The 22,657-nt window shown below is 41.1% G+C and overlaps 2 protein-coding genes across 20 annotated transcripts in view; both read left to right on the forward strand.

Annotated features, from left to right (window-relative positions):
* The window catches only part of kif1aa (kinesin family member 1Aa), a 54,278-nt gene extending 38,371 nt beyond the window's left edge, over positions 1 to 15,907 (forward strand). For 5 of the 15 annotated variants that reach the window (XM_044128618.1, XM_044128626.1, XM_044128622.1 and 2 more), the window contains 21 exons: positions 741 to 882; positions 1,068 to 1,230; positions 1,319 to 1,409; positions 1,495 to 1,613; positions 2,469 to 2,524; positions 3,818 to 3,926; positions 4,013 to 4,079; positions 4,184 to 4,268; positions 4,359 to 4,464; positions 6,021 to 6,047; positions 9,701 to 9,815; positions 9,947 to 10,080; positions 10,203 to 10,264; positions 10,355 to 10,500; positions 11,399 to 11,587; positions 11,716 to 11,787; positions 11,872 to 11,990; positions 12,089 to 12,232; positions 12,630 to 12,822; positions 12,912 to 13,030; positions 13,172 to 15,907. In XM_044128618.1, the coding sequence (XP_043984553.1) occupies positions 741 to 882; positions 1,068 to 1,230; positions 1,319 to 1,409; positions 1,495 to 1,613; positions 2,469 to 2,524; positions 3,818 to 3,926; positions 4,013 to 4,079; positions 4,184 to 4,268; positions 4,359 to 4,464; positions 6,021 to 6,047; positions 9,701 to 9,815; positions 9,947 to 10,080; positions 10,203 to 10,264; positions 10,355 to 10,500; positions 11,399 to 11,587; positions 11,716 to 11,787; positions 11,872 to 11,990; positions 12,089 to 12,232; positions 12,630 to 12,822; positions 12,912 to 13,030; positions 13,172 to 13,214 (2,301 nt within the window). In that variant the 3' untranslated portion in view covers positions 13,215 to 15,907. Of the gene's footprint in view, positions 1 to 740; positions 883 to 1,067; positions 1,231 to 1,318; positions 1,410 to 1,494; positions 1,614 to 2,468; positions 2,525 to 3,817; positions 3,927 to 4,012; positions 4,080 to 4,183; positions 4,465 to 6,020; positions 6,048 to 8,726; positions 8,751 to 9,700; positions 9,816 to 9,946; positions 10,081 to 10,202; positions 10,265 to 10,354; positions 10,501 to 11,398; positions 11,588 to 11,715; positions 11,788 to 11,871; positions 11,991 to 12,088; positions 12,233 to 12,629; positions 12,823 to 12,911; positions 13,031 to 13,171 lie in introns of all 15 variants that reach the window. The other 10 variants (XM_044128621.1, XM_044128628.1, XM_044128629.1 and 7 more) reach the window with 4 other exon arrangements.
* A 1,286-nt stretch (positions 15,908 to 17,193) lies between these two features.
* Positions 17,194 to 22,556, forward strand: scly (selenocysteine lyase). 5 transcript variants are annotated; one of them, XR_006371853.1, is made up of 14 exons: positions 17,194 to 17,297; positions 18,089 to 18,181; positions 18,865 to 18,974; positions 19,100 to 19,200; positions 19,272 to 19,449; positions 19,562 to 19,689; positions 19,840 to 19,995; positions 20,085 to 20,191; positions 20,318 to 20,354; positions 20,465 to 20,548; positions 21,263 to 21,362; positions 21,497 to 21,572; positions 21,931 to 22,163; positions 22,433 to 22,556. XR_006371853.1 is itself a non-coding variant. In XM_044128640.1 (13 exons), the coding sequence occupies exons 2-13, from the start codon at positions 18,090 to 18,092 to the stop codon at positions 22,082 to 22,084; spliced, it is 1,323 nt and encodes a 440-aa protein (XP_043984575.1). In that variant the 5' UTR covers positions 17,194 to 17,297; position 18,089; the 3' UTR covers positions 22,085 to 22,352. The 5 variants fall into 5 exon arrangements, 4 of the variants coding, with proteins under 4 accessions (XP_043984575.1, XP_043984577.1, XP_043984576.1 ...); XM_044128640.1 differs by lacking the exon at positions 22,433 to 22,556 and having other exon boundaries at positions 21,931 to 22,352; XM_044128642.1 differs by lacking the exons at positions 17,194 to 17,297; positions 22,433 to 22,556 and adding an exon at positions 17,391 to 17,535 and having other exon boundaries at positions 21,931 to 22,353.
* The last annotated feature ends 101 nt before the right edge of the window (positions 22,557 to 22,657 follow it).

The following is a 22,657-nucleotide window of genomic DNA, read 5'->3' on the forward strand; positions in this document are numbered from 1 at the left end:
ATTCAAAGGAGACTGAAAAGTTTCTGTGTAAGGAAACTAAATAGAAACTCATGAAGCTTTTTCTGTTGGACTTGGCAATACATATCTGTTAATTATTTTTTGGATTAACCGATTAGAAAGCCCAAATCCTTTTTTTTTGTATAGAATCTGAACCAGGTGAAGCTTAAACTATGCAACTTGAGGAATTTGGGGTCGAACATATTTAGAGACAAAGACGAATTTCTTGATCGTAAATGCAAAATGTTTGTTTTTTGAACAGTTTTGGCTTAATTTTTAGATCGTATACTCTTGTTAATGATTAATTGAATACTAAATTAGTTGACAATTATTTCAATAAGTGACTAATCATGATGAATCAAATAAATAATTTCAGCCCTAGATACATTTCAATGACTTGTATAAGTATTCACAAACCTTGACCTTATTCACTTGTTGCTGCTGCAGATGCATGTCTGTAAATGGGATTTCATGTGACAGAGCAACACAAACTAATGTCTAATGGTGAAGTGAAAGGAAAGCAATACGTGACTTTCACAGTATTCCCCCCCAAAAAGTACAATCTGCCTTTGTGTTTACCCCTCTTTTATTGTAATACCCTAAATAGAAACAAAATCAACCAGTTGAACAACCAGTTATTACTCTTCACATGAGTAATATTGGGACATTTGAACAAAGAGCAGTGATGCTTTTTAAAAGCTGTGTCCTCACTGACTGCTGTGTCTTGGACCTCGCATGTTCAGTTCCAGTCAGAGTCGTGCTCTGTCGGAGTTGGACTGAGCCGCACAGGGGTTTCTCAGGAAGAGCTTCGGATCGTGGAAGGGGAAGGCCAAAATGCTGAAACGAGCCCGTCAGCAGATGAGGTCAACAACAACACATGTGCGGGTAACCATGTCTTATGAGTGAATGGATAGCTCATTCCTCTGGGTGCTTGTGAGTGATGTTTTCCTTTGCTTATGAGAGGAATACTGGAGCCGCTGTTTCCAAAGCTTTCAGAGGATCTAAACTAAACCTAAAGAGTTTAATTTAAGCCGATGTCCATTTTTTATTTTTTTTTCTATTCACATCAGCTGGAGCAGACGAGTTGGAGAACCCAGCGAAGGCGGGTCCGGATGCAGCTTTAGATGCGACTTTGGAGCACCTGAAAATCGGAAACATTTTTACCTTCAGGGTGACCGTCCTGCAGGCCTCCAGCATTTCTGCTGAATATGCCGACGTCTTCTGTCAGTTTAAGTAAGTCAGTGTCCATCCAAAGTAAATACCCTAATTAGTCTTTATTCCTCCTTTGTTTCTTTTTCACTTGTTTCCATCTTTCTTTCAGTTTCATCCATCGGCACGATGAGGCCTTCTCTACAGAGCCGCTGAAAAACACCGGCCACGGGCCTCCTCTTGGCTTCTACCACGTGCAGAATGTAAGGGACAAATCATGAACTAACACTATTTTCTGGTTTTATTACAATCACATATGGCACATTGCTTGTTTTTTGTTTTGTGTAGATTGCTGTTGAAGTGACCAAGTCCTTTGTGGACTACATAAAGACTCAACCGATCGTCTTTGAGGTGTTTGGACACTACCAGAGACAACCTTTCCTTCCTCTGTGTAAAGATGTCATCAGGTGAGACGCCTGGCCAATAAGTTGTACACACAGAGTTCATACAGGTGCTTGGAAAGAGCTTCTTTTCTGGGCAAAGTTCTTGAAAATGCTTGGTCTTCAAACTGCACAGTTTTGTAATAAAGTGCAATCTAACTTTTAATGAAGATAAAATCCAAAAAACATTACTTGCAGTTTAAGCTTGATATTTTTAAACACCAAATACGAAGATGCAAACATATTTTTAAATCACCATCTAATGTTGAATCCGACCAAACTTTTCTTGTTTTAGATTAGTTAGAATTATTCAAATTAATTCTACTTGTTAAATGCCAGAGAATGCAGTGACAACATTTTTTTTTAGAGATTTTTTTGTGACATTATTTATATATTCTGTTTAAGCATTTCATTTGAGCAGGGAATTCATTTCCCTGAACATGATTTGTTTGGATTGTTTCTTCAATGTTATGAGTATTGTTTATTTCTAATGGCACATTGACATTACTGATCTGTGTGATGAAATAAAGGTTGGCTTATATTTTAGATGTTAATTAAACATTATTTATATTGTGGGATTTGTTTTGTGAAATCAGTGTTTTGTCCTCGAACCAGTCAGGTGGATAGGTTGTGTGAGAGAGACATTTCAAATCCTAAAATTTTTCTCTATTTTAGTTTACCTAGAATACTCTAACAAGACTATTACTAACTGTAATAAATGATGTCATATAATGAATTGAAACTTGATTTGTTAGTGCATTTTTGTTGTTTTATCTCCAAATGCAATGGTGGAAAAGTTTGAAAACTTGCCTTGAAAATACAGATGTATAGAAAATGCGAGTCTGATTTTCTATTTACATGCGACTTTATTGTTCCATCCAGTCCGCTTCACGCATGCAAAAGGCAGTTTCCACAAGTGATGCCTCTTTCCAAACCAGGTACGAAACTCCCAGCTGTTGTTGCTAGTCAGTTGTTTGTTATATTATGTTGCTTTTGCATCTGTTGTATGTCGTTCGTTTGCAAGTCGTGTCATCTTAGCTTCATGTTGTTGGGTGTGAGCAGTGGACTCTGACGACTCGTCCAATCGGGAGAAGTCCCTGGACCTGATCCGATACCTGGTCCCTGAAGTGTTCAATGGGGCACTGGTGGACTCGCTGTCGGGCCACGCCCTGTCCGCTGCTGGCTTGGCCGCTTCCTTCTTGCTGGAAGCAAACGAGCGAGCTCAGCTGCCAGCCCCGCCCGTCTCTATCTGTTCAGTTATTAAAGCTCAAAAACCCGGTTGGTTCATGCTGTCGGATCCAACAGAATCCTGCAACTGGAACCTTTTTTTTTTTTTTTTTTTTTTTTCCCCCTCATATTAACAGGAATAATTTTACAGTAATAGTTTTTTTTTCTAATGACATTTAATTGTTTGTATAAATTCTGCTATTACATAAATATTTTTGGTAAATTGAAATATTAAAAGTGTTCCTGTTTTAGGATTCTGCATTTGGATTGGCTCTCTGGTGCTGTGTGTTTGTTAGCCTCTTTGGTGAACCCTTGCACTTCCTTATGTAAGCTTCTCTTCAACCTCATCGTACTGCCTTTTACCCTTAAGAGTACTGTCACTTTACTATGTAGAGGCATGGTTATGATATTGCATATTCTGCTTTTCAGATATAAAGTAGAACTGGAGTTCCTCTGTGGAATTTCAAATCTCACAGCAATGTGAAATTGTTGAAAATACAGACGTGTTGGCTTCCTCCTGATTACACCTGATTAGTTGAATTTTGATGGCAACTGGTTCCTCTGGATTTTACTTTTGGGTGAAGTGATGTGAACATAAATGCACACACTTGTGCATGTGAACTTATTTTGAGTGAGTTTTTCAGGTTTAACTAAGTTAGAGAGACGCAGTCCGTTTCCAATCGGTCTGAATATTCAGCTCTTTTGGTAAAAGTTAAGGGAAAGGTCCAATTAATTCCCTTTGCCTTTAACACATTGGGAATGACCAAAGAGCATTATTACAAGTGGATTTATTAGCATTGAGCTATAAGTAAAAGCTATAAAGTTGCTTCTGAATATTTTTCTAGAAAAGGTGCTCTCTCTCGCTCTAAAACTGTACTTTCTTGCTGCACCGTATTTCCTTTCATCTGCCCGTTCTCTCTCCTTCGTAGGCTAGCTTATAGCTGTGTGTTCTCACTTCACCATGCTTTTTCTCACTTAACATTTTGAAACATGTTTCGACTTAGTGCCTGCCACCAAGCTGAAGGCGATGGCGCGTCCCCAGGCGGGTCCCCGCCACTGTAGATACGATCTGATGGTGTTCTTTGAGATCTGCGAGCTTGAGGCCAATGGAGAGTGAGTCTGGCAGATATTTGGAATAGAAATATTTGGCTAGGATTTATTGTCCACTAATTCTTGTTTATAATTTTGGTTTATCCAAGTTACATCCCTGCAGTTGTAGACCACAGAGGAGGCTTGCCATGCCAGGGTACATTCCTACTGCACCAGGTGTGGTCGCACCGCGAGAAAATAGAAATACTTGCATATATTCAAAGGAAACAAAGGCCTGTTGAACAAAACCATGAATCCCTTCGTTCTGTGCTTTACTCCAGGGCCTCCAGAGGAGAATAGCTGTCACCATCGTGCACGAGTCTGTTGGAGACATAGAGTGGAACGACGTCCGAGAGCTAGTTGTGGGTAAGTTTAGCTTCCAGGTTTCTTTAACCTTAAGCAGTTCATCAAGAATGTGGAGGAACCGTTCTCACAAATACATTTGTGCTTTGTCAGGGCGTTTACGCAACACTCTGGAAGCCGACGAGACCGTCATCGACCCAAACATACTCTCACTTAACATCTTATCTGCTGGTTATGTCAAGCCCCTGCAGGATGACAGGTATGTGTAGCTAGAGACCTTAAGCACACAAAAATCACCTTTGAAGAGCAAAATGTCTACTAAAGCTGCAAAACAGATAATGCCTGATATATAGCATCACTGCACTTTGGCTGAACCTGGAAATTACTGTACTTTACGATGTTTTTGTTTTTGTTTGAACTTCTCTTAAACTGCTCATGCAGCTTACGCACTGCAGTAAGTCACAGAGCATTGCATGTCCAAAACAGAACCACGGCACAAAAAAAAGTTTATTATTCTGTCTGCATGAGTTAACTTGCATTACCACAGATTTAAAAAAAAGACTAAACCTTCAGCCTCAGTAGAAAAAGTAGAGAGGATTACCCTGAACCAAACTGGCTGTGTGACCCTCCCTGGTGTTGAATTGTGCCTCATCATTGCACCTACATGTAGCGCCTCTCTGTGTTTGTCAGGTTTTCAGTTGTGTCTCGGCGACCCGCCAGAACCACACACTGTAAAAAGCTCAGGCGGGCTCTTAGAACTACAGGAGGTTCAAACTCCACTCGTTCATGTTTAGCTTACAGAAAAATGCCAACCCGTGAAATAAACAAAATCAAACTGACCAATCAGATTTAGGCTTTGGCGTGCCCCACCTCACCAACTTAAAACTCTGAACTAAGAACGTCGGATCACATAATAGGAACTAACCATAGCTGTCCTTACTGATTACTAACATTAATATGATCAGGCAGCATGTAATCATATTTACATATATGAATTATTATAAAGGCCGAGCCAAGAATGTTTACATCTGGCTGTATCAAATAAGCAGCCCTTCATGTTGCTCTGTACCCGTGAAGTAGCTCTCAGTCTCACAAAGGTTGGTGACCCCTGATCTAAAGAGTGCCCACAGTGAGAGTTTGACCCTTTTCGATGCATCTTTACTATGATAAACGCAGGAACTGTCGGCATTAAAAATTATCTGAATAAAGTAAAGATTTTAACACGATGAGAAGCAAAAAGCTCCAGAGCTGTGTTTACATCTGTCACAATGTGAAATAATTATTTTTTTTACATTAACAAATAACTAACCTTGTTAGTGGATCAGATAAATCTTAAATTATACACCTTTAAAAAAAAAAAAAAAAGCAAATATTACATGTTCAGAATTATTCTCTCTAGCAGAATATAGACCAAAGACACATTAGAGAAAGTTGTGATAGGAAAAATGGCTGACCTGTTTTTTATTTTTATTTTTTTACTTTTAAATAAATGTAATTTTTAACTCCTTAATTTCTCACCTTCCAAAAGAAAAGTAAAAAAAATAACGAAAAGTAAGAAATGCATATAAATAAAATAAAGTACTTTAAATGAGCAGTTTGGGTTGGAAGCAAAGTTCATCACAGTCCTTACCAGCACTTTTAGTTGTAGTCCTCAGGTTTGGTTTAATTTTGGTGATTTAAAACTGCACTTGAGATTCCACACGTTGTCTTGTTTGGATAAAAATCAAAGTACAAATGAATGCTAACATTTTCTCCCTTCAGTCCACTAACAGAATGTTCTTTTATTGTTTTTGCTTTTTTTGTTTTGCTCTGCAGACAGTTTCTTGATTCGGACATGCCTAGGTATATTATTTGCCTCCGTTTTCATGATCTTAAGTTACACCAACACCACATCTCTCTAACCTTCCTAACACCCTGCCATCTCTCTAGTCGGCCTGTGATTTGGTTCCCTACTCGCCTGCTCTCTCTCATGACTTCCAGCAGTTTATCTGTTCCCTTTTTGTTTCCTTCCGTTCATGAGGGGTGAAGGATGTGACCCTGCATGTTCCCAGGCCTCTTGCTCTTGCTGTGCTTGGATGTGTGTTTGGGCCGGTGTTGGATGTTAGCCTCTATGGAAGGACAGGGTCTGCATGGCTCTGCTCTGCTTTGCTTAACGTTCCTGGCTGTGTCTTTGCCGGAGGTGTCATGGGGCCAGCATCAAACTGTCTCAACATCAACTATTGCTCCAAGAAGCCTCTAACAGCACAAAGTCCAGCAAGCTTTCATAGCACCGCATTAGAAAATCTTTTTTCTGGTTGAGTCTAGATGCTAATTTACAGGTGCATCTCCTATAGAATAAATTATTCATTCAGTAAATATGTATACAAGTAAAATTCAAATATTACATTGATTCGTTAAAGAAGCAGTATGTTTTCCAAACACATAGTGCCATTTTATCTCAGTCAAGTAACTATGTTAACTTCAGTTGTTAAAAAATACTATTTGACAAATGTGACTTAAAAGAAATTTGACTTCATTACATCACTTCTATTAACCCTTTAACAATGTTTTTTACCAGCGATGGACTGAGAAGTTGCTGTATAACAAGCTCGGCAGACGTGCAGTTCCACTGGGTGTTTGCTAACTTCTGCTGACTAGTCTGAAGGAGCTGAGTGGGGGAGTTATGGGAGAAGAGCTGCTTTGTGAGGTGGAAGCTCTGAAGCTTAACTGCAGAAGTTTTGTACTTGAAGGCGGCACTAGGTCCAACCAGACGTTTTCTACAGGTGAATGGTTGCCATGGGAGATCCTTAAACGTGCATGAAAGAATCGAGGCAAAACTCCATGTATGTTAATGACGAAGGAATAACATTGTAGCATGATGTAAAACTCAAACGTAGGTTTTACATATTACTGCCCCTTTAAATACAGAGTGATATTTCAGGCATTTATTTTTGTACGTTTTTTTTATTTTGGGTAACTGCTGATTAAAATCAAAAATTCAGTTTATCAGTTTGTGGTTTGTGCCAGTGGCACAATAGGAAGTAGTTGATGGATGATGACGCCCCTTTTTTAATGACTTATCGCGTGAACAAACAGATTCACATGTGACTTTAATTGAGTTTCTTATTTAATAGAAACACTGCTATTGTAAAATTATGTTTTTTTCAATATTAATGTAATATTGACAAAGTTTTGTGCACATTTGTAATGGAAACACAGCAAACGTAAGGAATTAAATTGCATAACAGTTTATCCTTTTAGGTAATGTAGGGAAATAAATTACACTATGGGTGTTAGAATTTATTGAAGTACACTTTAGACGGAATCTGAGATATTCTCAAGCTCTTATGTTTTTAAAAAAAAATCTGTTTCTACAGGAGGACCCATCAGATCCAATAGGGGGCGGTAGAAACCCACTTTTAAAATTCTGTAGGAACCTGAGAAAAACTGTCTCTAGTTAATCCTGACATTGATGTCATAATTTGACATCTATAAAATTCTTTGGTTCGAGCACCACACAGACCTCAGAACCCAGAGCGTTTCCCATCACAGAATATAACAAGGACTCAAATCAACCACCAAGTAAATTCCTGTAAGATGGATCGCATCAATTCCAATACATCAATATAGCTATTCAAGCATAATCCTCTGAACCATTACCTCAGTAGCCCAAATTGCTGCAATGTTGTGGATATATTTAAATGCTTCTTGTTACCTCGAGGAAACTCTGCCAAACGCCAGAAACAAATGCTTCTTAAATGTTCCGCCAGCAAAATGACTTCAGCGCTGGCTCCTGCAATTTTTTTAGTGGGCAGTAAAAAGCAGAGCAGCATACGATGGAGAGGCGCGAAAAAGGAAATTGTTTGCTTGTAGTGTAAGCGGACAGCTTTTCTACTATTTGGATCGTCGCATGCATGCATCCGCACGTGCTCGTGCGCTAATTCCCGGCTGGAGAAGAAGGGGAATCTCTGCACTCGGTCACCTCCCTGCTGTGTCCGCAGCACGGAGCTGTCATTACTCCAGAACAGTGCGTGCCTGTTTGCTGTCTTCTGGGTGACACATTGTTCACTTCAACACAAGGTCATTTCAGTCCAAGTGTGGCCTAGGCTGAACATCTGAACCTCATGAAGAGCCTATTCAGCCGGCTTTTACGGCCTACAGCAAACACTGGTTTCCTTATACAATTCTTGCTTGGATAATCTTTTTTAGATTCACCGGGCCGCGGGCCAAAGCAGTTACAGCTTTCAGCGTGTGTGTGATTATTTCCCCTTGAGGTAGACGGGTAAATTTGTGTACATTAGCGTATGTAGTAAATCAGCCGCGCAAGCAGAAAGCGGCTATGTTGTTGCTTAGGGTCAAAATGGCCACCTCGGCGGTCGTCCGGGGTGACGGATCAGCAGTGTCCGTGGGATTCAAGGAGTTCTGGGGGGTTGTTATCTTGATGAGAAAGACAAACACCATCCCAGCCACACAACTGCAAAGCCTCGACATACTTCCTAACTCTTACTTTCTATTCTTTTGCTGATTTCTTCTTTCTCACAGCATTTCCCTGGGATTTGACCATAGGTATTTCACTGCCCTGTCCCCCATTTTCTCTGTCCTCCGCTCATTCCTTCCTGTCTCTATATGATCAAACCCATTACTGCTTTCAATTGTTTTTCTTTGGTGCTTTGCTCAAAGTCCATCATCTGATTGTGTTGCATGCAGAAACAACTGTCCTATGATGCATTATGATGACCTGGAGATGCTGTTTATACTGTCTGGATTTTTTTCTAAGATGGTTTTTATTCAATTAGTTATGATTGCTAGTTATGTCTTTGGTTTTTAAAGCAAAATTTCAGTGCATATTTTTTTCATATAAAATTCGTTTGTTCCTGAAATGTCTTTCTTTTTTCCATAATCCTTTGTTTATACACAGTAGACATTACAGACAGCATGTTTTTGGTAGAGATGCACCAATCAGAATAAAGGTTGCACTGCAAAAACCTGAAATCGAAGGGTTATTTTTTTTTGGTTTAGCTTCTAGTGCGGATATCTTGGTACACTTGAAATAAGACAAAAGTTACAAGTAACTTTAGTTATTCCTTAATATTGATGAAAAAAATCATTTATAGCTGAAACAATCTGTCTGCAAAAGACGTTTTCATCAATATAAAGGAATTAATTTTAAACAAGCTCCTATGTCTTGCTGAAACATTTACTGTAAGTTAGTATCGTCTTATTCAGTGTACTAAGGTATTTGCACTAGAAACTAGCCCAAAGTACTTGATAATATTTTGTGGTGTTGCAGTGTGGTTTCATCACTTTCTGTTAAATTAAAAACCAGTAGCCTTTTTTTTGCGTGGCATTTCCTTCAAAAATGACGGGAATCAGAAAGACAAATGTAAATAAAAATCATAACTATGTACAAGCCAGGAAAAATCCCTGATTGGTGCATTTCTGCTTTCTATTTGTGTATATATATATTAAAAAATGCCTGCTTTGACTGCTTATGTATTTGTCCTGGACCGTCTCAGGACGTTTTACCGCTTTGAGGCTGCTTGGGACAGCTCGATGCACAACTCTCTGCTCCTGAACCGAGTCACGCCGTACGGAGAGAAGATCTACATGACCCTCTCGGCCTACTTGGAGGTACAGCACAGAGCCCGCTTTTATAAGAGGCTAAGTAACACAGTCGTATCTTATGTGAGGCGTTGAGTTCCTCCGCAGAGAGAGCGGGGGGAAAAAAAGTTTTAAAAGCCCCCATCTTTTATCAACTGCAGATGGAGAACTGCACGCAGCCTGCGTACATAACCAAAGATATCTGTATGGTGTTTTACTCACGGGACACCAAGCTCTCGGCCTCTCGTTCAATCCGCAACCTTTTTGGTACGGGGAGCCTGAGAGCAGCGGATGGGTGAGATTAAAAGCTTGAAACTATAAAAGAGCCGGGGAGGTCTAGTATTCCATCCCCCCCACGCCTCATATGCAAGCTGAGCAGTAAAACGCAATCTCTGAGAATTCCTCTTTCTTTTTTAGAAACCGAGTAACTGGAGTTTATGAGGTCAGCTTGTGTCACCTTGCAGATGCTGGAAGTCCAGGTAAGAGTTAAGAAAAATGTCCGTGTGGCAGGAACACTCGGCTTAGGTTCAGTTCAGATATGAGTAACAGACCCTCCCGCCTCACACCAGGCATGCAGAGGAGACGCAGGCGAGTGCTGGACACCTCTGTGGCCTACGTCCGTGGAGAGGAGAACCTGGCTGGGTGGAGGCCACGCAGTGACAGCCTCATCCTGGAGCACCAGTGGGAGCTGGAGAAACTCAGTCTCCTCCAAGATGCAAGTGGCAATGTTACTTTTATATGTGCTTTCCCAAAAGTGAGAAGTAAGTTTTCTAATCTGAAAGATATAAAAAGACTGAACCCGTTCAGATCGTATTTTATCATATAACAACCACAAACTGGAACTGGACAATAAATCAATAACAATATACAGGGCTGGCTAAAGCCTTTTTGGGGCCTTAAGCAGGTTTTTATACCAACAGGTCAACACGAGATGCTTTATCATTCCTAGGCTACTCTATGTGTGTAACATGCCTGCTAGTGTTAGCATTATTTGTAATTAGCTAACAACATAAAAGTATTATTAAGGTTGTTGATTTTAGCCTTGCAGGACTAGCAAACTTTAAAAAAGTACTTGGATTTTGAAATGCAGAGTTTCAAAACACCAATTTTACACTAAACAAGGTAAGTTTAATATCTTAGATTTCCCCAACATTAACCTACTATATCTGTACCCACTATAAAAATAACATAGATAGTGTTTTTCCATTTGTAATATCATTTTGTTTGCATTATTTAGTGGTTGTTTTTTTTGTTTTTTGTTTTTTGTTTTTTGTCATGTTAGCTTTTTTCTCTCTGGGTCTCTTAGTAACCACTTAATTCAGCTCTGACAGTATATCCAGCATCTAATTGATGCTAGATTGGCAGCATCAACGGATTCACTCATTGGTTACCTAGCAACAACCTGTTGAGTGACTCCTGCAAGACGTGGAAAATCTCTATCTGTGCAAAGCTCATACAGATCTTCTGTCCAAATAAAAGTCAAATGTAAGACGGCAGCATTATATTAAAACAGCAGCATCGACGGTGACGGTTTCTGTCACTGGGATTTCTAAAAGTTACTGAGGAGTTTTTCTATCACTGTGCAGGTGTGACTGATGTTTCCTCCTCCTCAGGTGGAGAAAACCAAACATTTCCTCCTGCTGAGGGAGAAACTGGAGTCCATCCTGCTGATGGGCCAGGAGTCCCTTCAGTCCTGCGTCACCGAGGAGACCAGTGAGTCCACTGCAGTGGGCGAGGCAGACCCGGGGCCCGCCTTCAGCTCTGAGATAACCACCGACAGGCAGAGGGAGCTCGCTGCCAAGGTCAGCTGCCACGCTGCGCTCTCTGGATTGCCAACTATAGAATATTAACATTTCAAATATGGTTAAAATGCCCAGATTGTTTGGCGTCATATCTTAAGTGCTCCATTTATTTATTTATTTTTTGCCAGTGTTTGCGGCTGCTCACTCACTCCTTCAACAGAGAGTACAGCCATGTGTGTGTCAGCGCCAGTGAAAGCAAGGTAGAGTTTAAATGACGTCTCAAAGCTTTGATTGCTGTTTACCGATTGGTTTTAAACATCTGGACGCGTCTGTGTGTGTTTCAGATCTCTGAGATGTCTGTCACGTTGCCGAGAGACTCCTCCTCCATATCTGCTCTCAACACAATCACACCCTCCTCAACATGCCCTTCTTTGGTGGAGGGTTGCTATAACCCTGAGCTCAAGTTAGTCCCAACACTGGGGTTGTTTATGATTTTCCAGTTTATTTTTCTGTGTCCAACTCTGTGTTTTTGTTTGTTTTTTTTGTATTTTTTAACCTCAGACCTCCTCCGCCTCTGTCTCGTGCGGTCAGCCCCAGTCCTGAACCGCAGCAGGACGGAGCGGGCAAAAAGTCCATGAATGTAGGTTCTGACGTCAAACCTCGGACTCGAAAACTTATCCCTGACATACAGGAGATCAGAGTCAGGTCAGTCTCACTTATTTGACTTTTAACGTAGGGTTGGGCATTCATCACATCATTTATCGTTTATCATGGTGAATAGATTTATCGTTATGATAAATTCAAATTAATGATGCTTAAACCCCCAAAACTGTCGGGATTCTTATTTCCCTTTTTTTTTTTTCCCTCTACTGTTTGTTCAATGGAGGTATCAATAAATTTTGAAAATATGATTAAATGCAGCTACTGTGTGAAGTTTAGTGAAACAAATCACATTTCTTTATGCAACTGGGCTCATAAAGAAACACATTAAACATGGGAATGTTTTTGTGGGAGCGAACAAAATGCCACACAATACCATGATAAAACCTTGGGTTCCTATCGCTGCCCCACACACCCATGTAATAATTCATGTGTTTTTCAGCCCAGTCGTATCAAAGAAGGGCTACATCAACTTCCTGGAGCCGCACACCAACGGCTGGGTGAAGCGCTACGTGGTTGTGCGGCGGCCATACGTTTACATCTACAACTCTGAGCGAGACACGGTGGAGAGGGCCATTCTGAACCTGTCCTCCGCCCAGGTGGAGTACAGTGAGGACCAGCAGGCCATGCTGAAGGTCTGTGTGACACCAGCGGCTCCAGGAACACCACCTCTCTCTGCCACATCCATATATGCCGTAATAAACGTTTGTGCTTCTCTCAACAGACTCCAAATACGTTTGCGGTGTGCACAGAACATCGTGGAATATTACTTCAAGCCACTAATGACAAAGAAATGCATGACTGGCTCTATGCGTTCAACCCTCTTCTTGCTGGAACTATCAGGTAAGTTAAATTAGGAACTGTCGCATATCTGTTAAAACCTGCAGAAATTTTAATGATTATTCATTTCATTGTGGAACATGGAAGACTAACGGCTGGTAAAATGAAGGAAAACTCATAAGTCGTCCTTGTTTTGCCTCTCAGGTCAAAGCTGTCGAGAAGACGAGCTGGACAGATGAGGATTTAAGGAAAAAAAGATAGATGCAAAGACTACAATGTACATACTTCCCTGTTCTCCTCATTCCCATCTTGCTGAGGCTCGTTCCTACCATCACTGTCACCGGCAGCCACCTTCCCCCCTGCTCAGTCTCCGTTCCATTGTTCGTGTCCTCGCCGTCTGGTTTTTCCCGTCGGGCCTTAGCAACCCACGAAGAAACCTCTGGAAGAATCAGTCACCGTACTGTACCGGCATTATTTCACAGCTTGAGAACGGAGGAGGCAGCGGTTCCTCACGTCAGACTCCATTTGTTCGATAAACACGCTGTAGTCGTTGTCAGTGACGCATCAAGCCTTTCTCATTTATTACTTAAAATAAATAAAGCAAACAACACAGGGACATGTATTCTTTAATAATGCCTCCGCTACACTACTAGCTAAGCTCTCATCGCTACATTTGCATCAGTAAAATAGGAAACTATACAGGTTCCTCTCTGCTCTAGTTTACTGCTAAACATAAAGTCTCAACTAGTTTAACCTTAACGGCCAGAAAAATAAAAGCTGTAATAAAACTAACTCAAATTTCTTCAACATCAAACTTAAGCACACACAGCGGGGCAACAACATGGCACCTCCTCAAACTGCAGCCTGTGAATCCATAACATTTAGGGCATGAAGGTATTTTACGTCTACATGACAGACTCAAACATCACCACCTTCTTTTCCTCCCACTATGATTTCTTTCTCTCTCTCTGACTTGTTTGGAATGTGATATATTTAGATTTCTAACAGCCTAATTATTTATTTCCGCATGTATTTATTTACAAAGACGTTTATATTTCTAAAGTAGTACTCAGTGCAATTTCTGCACACGGCACTTTTTAATGAGTTCCTGAATTATTTGAATAATAAAAGCCTCCTCCCTACGGTTTCGCTTTTAAAGTAATCCAATAACGCGCTCGGTTTCTTTGTGCTGAAGAAAACTTGAAAAATACAACAGCCCTGAATGATTAGGATAGCTTAACCTTTGACCCACCTGATGTCCCTTGTAACGTTTTTGATATCAAGTCGGTCTTGTCGTCCCTCCTAAATCGGGAAAACAGCGGTTCCTCACAGCACATGACATGAAACTGGCTTTCTGAATGATGTGTGTATATTAAGTGTAGTGCCTCTCTTTTTTAAACATTCTGCACAGTTTGCCTCTGCACCGATTTCTTTAACCTCGCATCCTTCGCGCTGCTGTAATCATGTTCAGGAAACGTCTGCACGTCACTTGGATCACTTTGTGTTTTCTTTCATCTTTTTATTATATGCATTTGAGACAAAATGTTAAAATATTTGGAAGAGATTCAGCGTATCTCAGGACTGCCAGCTTGCACAGGGCTCCACTTCTTAACACGACATGCAAACTGTTTAAAATGCAACCCACCTGTAGCTTTAATTGCTTCGTTTCTACTCCGTTTTATTCCTTTGTTGTGTATTTTAACTGAGGTTTATCGTGTCCTAACACCACTCAGGTTGTGAGGTGTTCAGTGACTCTGGATTAGCATGCCTCAGGTCAGCCAGCCTACGGAGCATGCTCAGTTCGTCAACTGACTGCAAGGACGACATCTAAAAGCAGAAAACGGGTGCAACCATTATATTGCACACTCAGCGCAACGACATCGCATTTTTTAGGAGCGATTAGACAACTACAAACATGCTATCTTTTGCTCGTGTGTTTTCTATAGATGTGATTCCTCCAATACCCGATATGTTAACAGTCTTGTGTGACGTGGAAATATTTTGGCTCATTCGGTTGACTGATCTCCTCACCTGCACAACTGTTGGTAGTCGGAATAAATTAACAATTAGCTTGAATTGGCGTTCTAATCTCACGGCTCACCTTCCGAACGGAATCATTGTGCATTTTATCCACCTTCGTCCTGGGGTGAATGCTCTCCTGTTTGTACTTTACTCATAACTCTGCATCACGTTGTTTTATTACAGTCAACCTGTACGTAATTATTTCTGATTAATTTTCTTCTTGCTGACCTTTTTTTTTTTTTTTTTTTTTTTTTTTTTAAACCAACCAAAGTTTTGTTGGTGCACTCACTTAAAAGTTCACTCTGAATGTATAATAATAATATATAGGAATTCTTCTGCTTCGATGTTTTTATGAACCTTCTGCTTTCCGGTTGGGGTTCCTCACTGATTGTAAGGCGGTTTTCACCGGGGATGTACACGGAGGTTCTGAGACCCGCCATGTAATAATCTGTCTGCTTATGTGTGGGACGATGATGGTTCACTGTGGCCTAGTTAAACTTTTATGTCTTGTAATAAGTAATGCTCTTGGTTGCTTTGCCGTCGCCCTCCTAGTATCGGCATCTGCCCTCACCATCCTACTGCAGCAGCAGCCTTCACACACACACACACACACACCAATCTCTCTTTTCCAACCCTTCCCCCGTGAAGTAATCTCACATTCTTGTGCTTCCACATCTATTTTTTTATTTTTTTTTATTTTTTTTGCACCAATACATTCCATTGTTCTTCAAAGATTTTTGCATTGTATATAAACATGATTGCCGTGGACTGTGTATCATACGGTTGCACTCATTAAACTCCTAAATGGGCAGTAGTTCAGTCGGTGTCTGAGTGTTTGTTTGAGTTTCCTGTCAGATGTTTGTGTACACTGGACACATTGTCATATATTAAATAAATCTGGAAGTGATGCAACACTAAGCGATGACTCAGTTTTTCTTTGACAATGTGTAACTTTGGGTCTGGTTTAGTACTTTAGTTGGGGTCTCTTTAAACTAAACTGTACAACATTGTAGAATAATGATGTACAATTCACTTTTGGTTCGCCCGTCATGAAGAGTAACATGATGGTTTAAAACATTTTCAGTTATTTGACAATAGAAAAACAAAATTCATTATCAATGCAGGATGGAGTCGTATCGTCCACTTGTGTTACTGCACCTGACACGGTTACATTATCATCAAAGCCAATGGTGAAACCCTTGTTTTTTTTTTCAGTCTATTGTCTTCAAATGTTTCATTGGGATGCAACCAAACAAATGTGCCAGCGTTGTCTTTCTTGGCCAAAACAGATTCAGAATTTATCATGGAAAACCCGCTTTCATCGAGTCTTCCATGAGCTACGATTGTTTCTCTAGCCCACTGGAACCATTTGTTCTTCTGTCTAGAAATAAATCTCAGCCAAACATCAATCACTCCTGTTTTTTCCCCCATTCGTCTTCCACTGATTCCATTGCGCGTATTCTGTTTTCAAACCAGACTGCTTTGATGTCTTCACTTTTTACAACCTTATGACTTCGTTTGTACTTGGTCCAGATCTTAGATGCGGTTCTAAAACATCATTTGCAACATCATCTTGGATTTTATTCCCTCGAAGGAGTTGTTAATTTGTTTTTCGTTTACAATTATTTCTTACTATGTGCTGTCCTTAGCAACACTGGACAAACATTGTGGGTCTGGTTGTTTTAGGGTAGATTTACAAAAAGGAAAGAATGGGAAATTCCTCTTTGTTGCATATTGGGCATGTGTGTTTCTACTCAATAGCCAGACTAAATCTATTACTGGCAAGCAAAGCCTACTATTTCTGTGACTTGGAACATTATAACCAATAAATATTGCATCCTGAAATGATTTAGCAATGGAAATATTGTACCGTCTCAAAATAGAAACATACATACACTTAAAAATAATTCAACATAATTGCGTATGCATCCATGTCGACATGTCATTCAGCTGGCAGCTCTCTGTTATACCATTTTACTTAACCATTAAGAGATTCTGTTATTTTTGCTTAAATTAATTTGATGTGGAAATGCACAAATTACAACAATGTATCTTTTTGGATACATTAATGTATCCAAAAAGATACAATGTTGTAATTTGTGCATTTCCACATCAATGTATTTTTTGTTTCACAAAGTCTGAACTTTGTAGACAAAAAAATCCCCCGTCCCACTTCATTTTTATAATTTGAGTGACTACGTTGCTGTGTGTGTGCCAGGGTTTCTCTCTGACGTCATTTCATTTCAACACGTCATACAAATCGGGTGACGTGGTCTGTAATCCAGTGTTTGGACCTTCAAGTCAGCAGGTAAAAGATTTCGGAATTTTAAAATAATTTTTTTTTATTTATTTATTTAATATTCGAAGCTTAAACATGATAGTCGCATTGAAACTACTGCAGATTAGCTGGTTCAATACGGTATTATACAACTTTAAGATGTGGTAGTTGAAAGCAGCACAGTCAGTTCCATATAGTAGCTAGCTAGCTAATGATTCATAAAGCCGACAGTAAATCTACCTGGTGCATCTTCGGGAGACTTTGCAAGGTCAGACAAGACGTCGGAGTTCTGTCTCGGTTGTTAATGTCCAGGTTTGTCCCCGTTTGACAGCTCTCACTCGGATGCTCGGTAGTTAATCCTGACATTTAAAAGTTAGCTAAACTAGTTAGCTAAAGTTGCTATCAGTGCACTTATTTGATCATTTGCCAACTCCAGCTGATAGAAACAACTTAAGGTAAGTCATGTCATGTTCCAAAAAGTTTGGTTAGGACTTCCGTTTTCAGAATGAGCCGTAAATACGGGCGCAAAGAGCAGCAGTGTTTGGGTCGGAAACTAAAGTACAGACATGCTAAAGATAACTGTTTTCCCAGCTACAGTACACCACTGTTTTCTCTGAAGACAGCGCTTAGCTTCTAACCAAACAATGCTTAGTTTACGTCTGTCGCTGACATAACTATCGTAGTTAGCAATAGAAAAGCTTTCCGACACTTCGTTCTGCAACAGGATTAGCTCTGTAGGTTTCCAGAAACAGACTGTCTGGATGCTTTCCCTATGCTCTTCGGCTCATTATGCATCTCTGTTTTATCTGTTCTTTCTGCAGCATGGCGGAGAAATTAGCTGACCTGACCCTGGTGGTGGGTCACACCCACAACGACCACAATCTTCATCACAATCTAGACATGAACATAGAAAGGTCAGGAGGCTTTAGTTGTGTTTTCTGGATGCCTTGAATGAACTGCTTCAGTTGAATTATAACAAGGTGTTGCATTAGAGGAAGAAAAAAAAAACATGTTTTTAAAGTTATTGCATACAAACAATTCTGCAACTATCTGTAATTTTCCTTTCATTTCACAATTATGCACCGCTTTGTGTTGATCTTGTTTTACTAAAACCAAATAAAATGCACAGACGTTTGCAATTGTAAGGTGGTAAAAGTGTGAAAACTAGTATGTCTGTCACAATAACAAATTTTGAAGGACGATAAATTGTCCCAGAAGTTATTCCGATAAAAGTACCGTAATATAACTGTAATGGAGTAACAATGCAAGAATAGGTTTCTCAAAGATAAACTTGAAATTCTAATAAACATTTAACACAGACATTTTACATTTCCAAAATAAATAAACAAAATAACAGGAACAACAAATAAAATGGATTCTGAAGTCTCTGAAAACAAAATTAAGAAACGCTGCTCAGAAAAAGGCTGAGAGACCAAATCACCAGGCTGAAGAGTTTGGCCATCCAGTTTTTGGTAGAAAGAGAGAAAATAAAAATAAATCATGCAAGGCATTTAGATTTATTGCTTATTGCCACAGGCCTTTTTAACGGTTTTGAATACTTTTGCAAGGCAGTGTTTAACGGTTGTTAATCTGACAGGATCTACATGGATTATAATGCCACCACCCCGATGGAGCCGGAGGTGATTCAGGTCATTTCTGAAGCTCTCCATGAAGCCTGGGGAAACCCCAGTAGCAACTACATAACAGGTGTGAAATACCTTCTTTTTGGATCAAAACAGAAGCTTTATCTCATTGATAATGAGAAAAACAGTCAGAATCTTTTTTTGAATTCTTTTTTTTTTACTATAGTCTTGGCAATGTTGTTTTTCCAGGTGTCATGGCCAAAGCCATCATCAACCAGTCCAGGCAGAGCGTGGCTAGAATGGTTGGAGGTAAAGCAGAGGACATTGTTTTCACCTCAGGGGGAACGGAGGTAACGACTGTTGAAAACCATCGTCTCTCGCTCTCAGATCCGCTTTAAAGCAAACGATTTTTTTCCCGCAGGCCAACAACCTGGTGCTGCACACGGCCGTGGAGCACTTCAGGAAGAGCCGCGGCGCCGCGGAGCACGGCGAGGGCCGTCAGAACGGCTGCACCGGCCTGCCGCACATCATCACCTCCAACGTGGAGCACGACTCCATCCGGCTCACGGCCAAGCACCTGCAGGCGGCTGGAAAGGCAGGTGGGGGGATCACGTTTTCACCGGGATGTTTTTGTCTTTAATTACATTTTTTTTGAAGAGTCTGTCCTTCTGTCATTGAGGTAAATCTGCTTCTTGTTATTTTCCCTCATAGATGTAACATGTGTGCCCGTTTCCAAGGTGACAGCTCGCGTCGAGGTGGAGGATATCATCGCCGCCGTGCGCCCCAACACTTGCCTCGTCTCTGTCATGCTGGCTAACAATGAGACGGGAGTCGTCATGGTAACAGGAAGAGAAAGAACAAAAAAAAGAAAAAAAAGCGTCTTGGCCTGATCTTTCTTGTTCTGAAAACTATTTTCCAGTTGTAAAGACTTAGTGTTTGGATTGCCATAAAACCCATTCCTGTACGCTGAACGCCATTCGTCTTTTCAGCCAGTCCCAGAGATTTGCCAAAGAGTAAAATCCCTCAACAAGCAGCACGAGCGACTCAGGATCCTGCTGCACACAGATGCTGCCCAGGCACTGGGCAAAGTCCCAGTGGATGTCCAGGAACTGGGAGTGGATTACCTTACCATAGTTGGACACAAGGTCAGCAATTAGCTCCGCGTATAAAAAAATTCTGCCTAAACTCTTTCTAAAATGTGTTTATATAAATTATGCATATATAAACATTTCAGTTCTACGCCCCTCGTGCCGGGGCGTTGTACGTGAACGGGCCCGGAACAATGACGCCTCTGTATCCGATGCTGTTTGGAGGAGGACAGGAGAGGAACTACAGACCAGGGAACGCTGCGATATGTGTTGCCCAGCAAGAAAACTCTGAAATAAGATCAAAAATAAGAATTCTAAAGATCTAAAAATGACCTGTATTTTGTTTCTCCCCCGCCCGGTTCTTTCCTTGATGCTACAGCACGGAGAACACGCCGATGATAGCCGGCCTGGGAAAGGTTGTTTACGTTCAACGCTTTGTACATTGCGGATCACTAACGTTTAATGCGCTGCCTCTGTCAAACAGAAACTGTTTGTAACAGGACCCTTTTGTTTGTGTTTGTGTCAGGCTGCAGAGCTGGTGACCGCTAATCTCTCAAGTTATCAGAGTCATATGCTAATTATTAAAGCGTATCTGGAAGAACGACTGCAAGTAAGTGTTTCCCCTAATAGAGACGCTTTGGGTCTAATCACATTTACTTTCACTTTTTCTGCACGTGATATAAACCCAAGTTCTGTGCCTTTCTATTACTATCATTTGGAAAAAAAGGTTAAAAAATAAAAATAAAAAAAAGGCTTTGCTGATTCTTAATTGCAAAGGCGAGTTTTACAATCCAGAGGTTCATTCACAAATCAAAAGGCTTCAACTTGCTGCTCTGGAATCAGACAGTAGAATCAGTATGATGTGGATCAGTGATATGGAGGAAGTGCTTGGTGTGTAGACGAACAAATTGGAATAAAGTCTGTTTTATGACGTCCAATACTAACTTTGGCTGAGGCTATTTCTCCTTAGTAACTGTAATATAAGAAAATTATAGGTGTTATTTTTGTTATCAGTGCGACATTATTGAACTTACCCACAGAAAAAAAGAGATGGAATACAGACGACGGCATCGGAAACTACACAAAATATTTCAAACACATTCAGAACATCAACTTTTCTTGAAACAGAGACATCATTGCGCCTCCTATTTTCTGAAACAGACGAGGTTGAAGAGTTAAAACATGGAATATTTGGGCTTCATTTTGTCTCCAGTGAAAGAAAAGTCGGAGTAAATGAAACGGGTTGGGCAGTGACAAGAGGGAATGTGAAAACGAGGCATGTCGTTTCATGAACTTAAACCGCAATCTGCCGTTTCCGTCTCAGGATGTCTTTAGAGACAAAATCCGCTTCAACAGTCATTATCCCGGCTCTGATGTCCTCCCTAACACATGTAACGTGTCCATCTTGGGCCCGGCGTTGCAAGGTAATGTGTCTTTGTCCCTGTGTCTGTTTTGGCGTGTCAGCCCCAACGGTGTCCTCTAACCCTACGTTGATGATTGTCAGAGCTGTTTGTAAGCGAGCGAGCCTCTGAATGATTAATCTCTCCGCCCGCTTTAGGTTGGAGGGTTTTGTCGAACTGCAGGAGGCTGCTGGCCAGCGTCGGCGCCGCCTGCCACTCCGCCAGCGGACACAGGTATAAGAGTCTCAGCTGTTTACCACTGGAGGAGAGATGGCAAGCTCAAATTGTGTCAGTGGTAGCTGTAGTGGCTCTTAGTGTCAGAAGTGTGTGTATTCATGTTTTTCTGTTTTTCTTCTTCTTTTGATTAGTTCAGAATAAACACATTCATATTCAATATCCAATCTGTCTCAAAAGCCGTGGCAGCTAACACCAAATCCCTGCCACATAGGGAGGCCACCTGACTGGCAACTTCCTGCAGCAGAAGAGCCACTGCAGCCACGATTTGAGCTGCTGGCCTCTTGCTCCTGCCTCCTTCCTACACCCCACTGGTTTTCCTGCACGCGGTAATCTCCATGTTCTCCGTGTCTGCCAGGCCCTCCCACATCCTGCTGAGCTGCGGTGTCCCCACCGAGGTGGCGGCTAACGCTCTGAGGCTGAGCGTGGGCCGCGGGACGACCAAAGAAGACGTGGACGCCGTCGTGGAGGATCTCAGGGAGACCGTGGAGCTCCTGGAGCAAATGAACTGAGACCCTTTTCTTTTGCACTAAAGAGAGTCAAAGATGTGCAGCGACGCACCATCTGTGTGGCTACACCAAACTTGATCCTGTAAGATTGAGATATTTAATATAAATAATAAAGTGGGCGAACTTGGCTCGGCTTCATGGGTGATGTTATGGAAAAATGAATGCACTATTGTGCAATATGAGCCGCTTATAAATCTCCCTTCCCTTAAAGCTGCAGACTGTGTGATATTTAATGTAGATTCCACCATTCCAGACGGGTCACCTGTGTTCATTATTCCAACGCTGTGATGAATTTTCTTAAATAACCCTTAAAAAACCTCATTGTAATCCTGACTTCTCCCGTTACTTAAGTTTCCGTGCTGCCTTGGCTACCCCATCTCCACTGAAGCGTGCTCCAGCATATGGCCACCGCCACACAACGCTAGCGCAGGAGGCCGCGCGCGCTGCACCTCCACCCGTCTTTCATTACTCTTCTATCACCCCCACCCGACTCCATCTCCTCGGCTGGCCAGCTGGCTGCTGTCAGGGTGTCACTTTCCTGGCTCAGGAGGAGGCGAGGAGAGCATGTAGTGTTTT

Source organism: Gambusia affinis, linkage group LG10 (assembly GCF_019740435.1).
Source record: "Gambusia affinis linkage group LG10, SWU_Gaff_1.0, whole genome shotgun sequence".
NCBI classification, from domain to species: domain Eukaryota; kingdom Metazoa; phylum Chordata; class Actinopteri; order Cyprinodontiformes; family Poeciliidae; genus Gambusia; species Gambusia affinis.

What these genes read in the sequence shown, in the direction of transcription:
- scly (XM_044128640.1), top strand. Translation starts at nt 18,090, where the DNA reads ATGGCGGAGAAATTAGCTGACCTGACCCTGGTGGTGGGTCACACCCAC. An exon ending in GAGAGGAACTACAGACCAGG is followed by an intron (nt 20,192 to 20,317) that starts GAACGCTGCGAT and finishes TTGATGCTACAG; the next exon opens with CACGGAGAACACGCCGATGA. An exon ending in CACTCCGCCAGCGGACACAG is followed by an intron (nt 21,573 to 21,930) that starts GTATAAGAGTCT and finishes CGTGTCTGCCAG; the next exon opens with GCCCTCCCACATCCTGCTGA.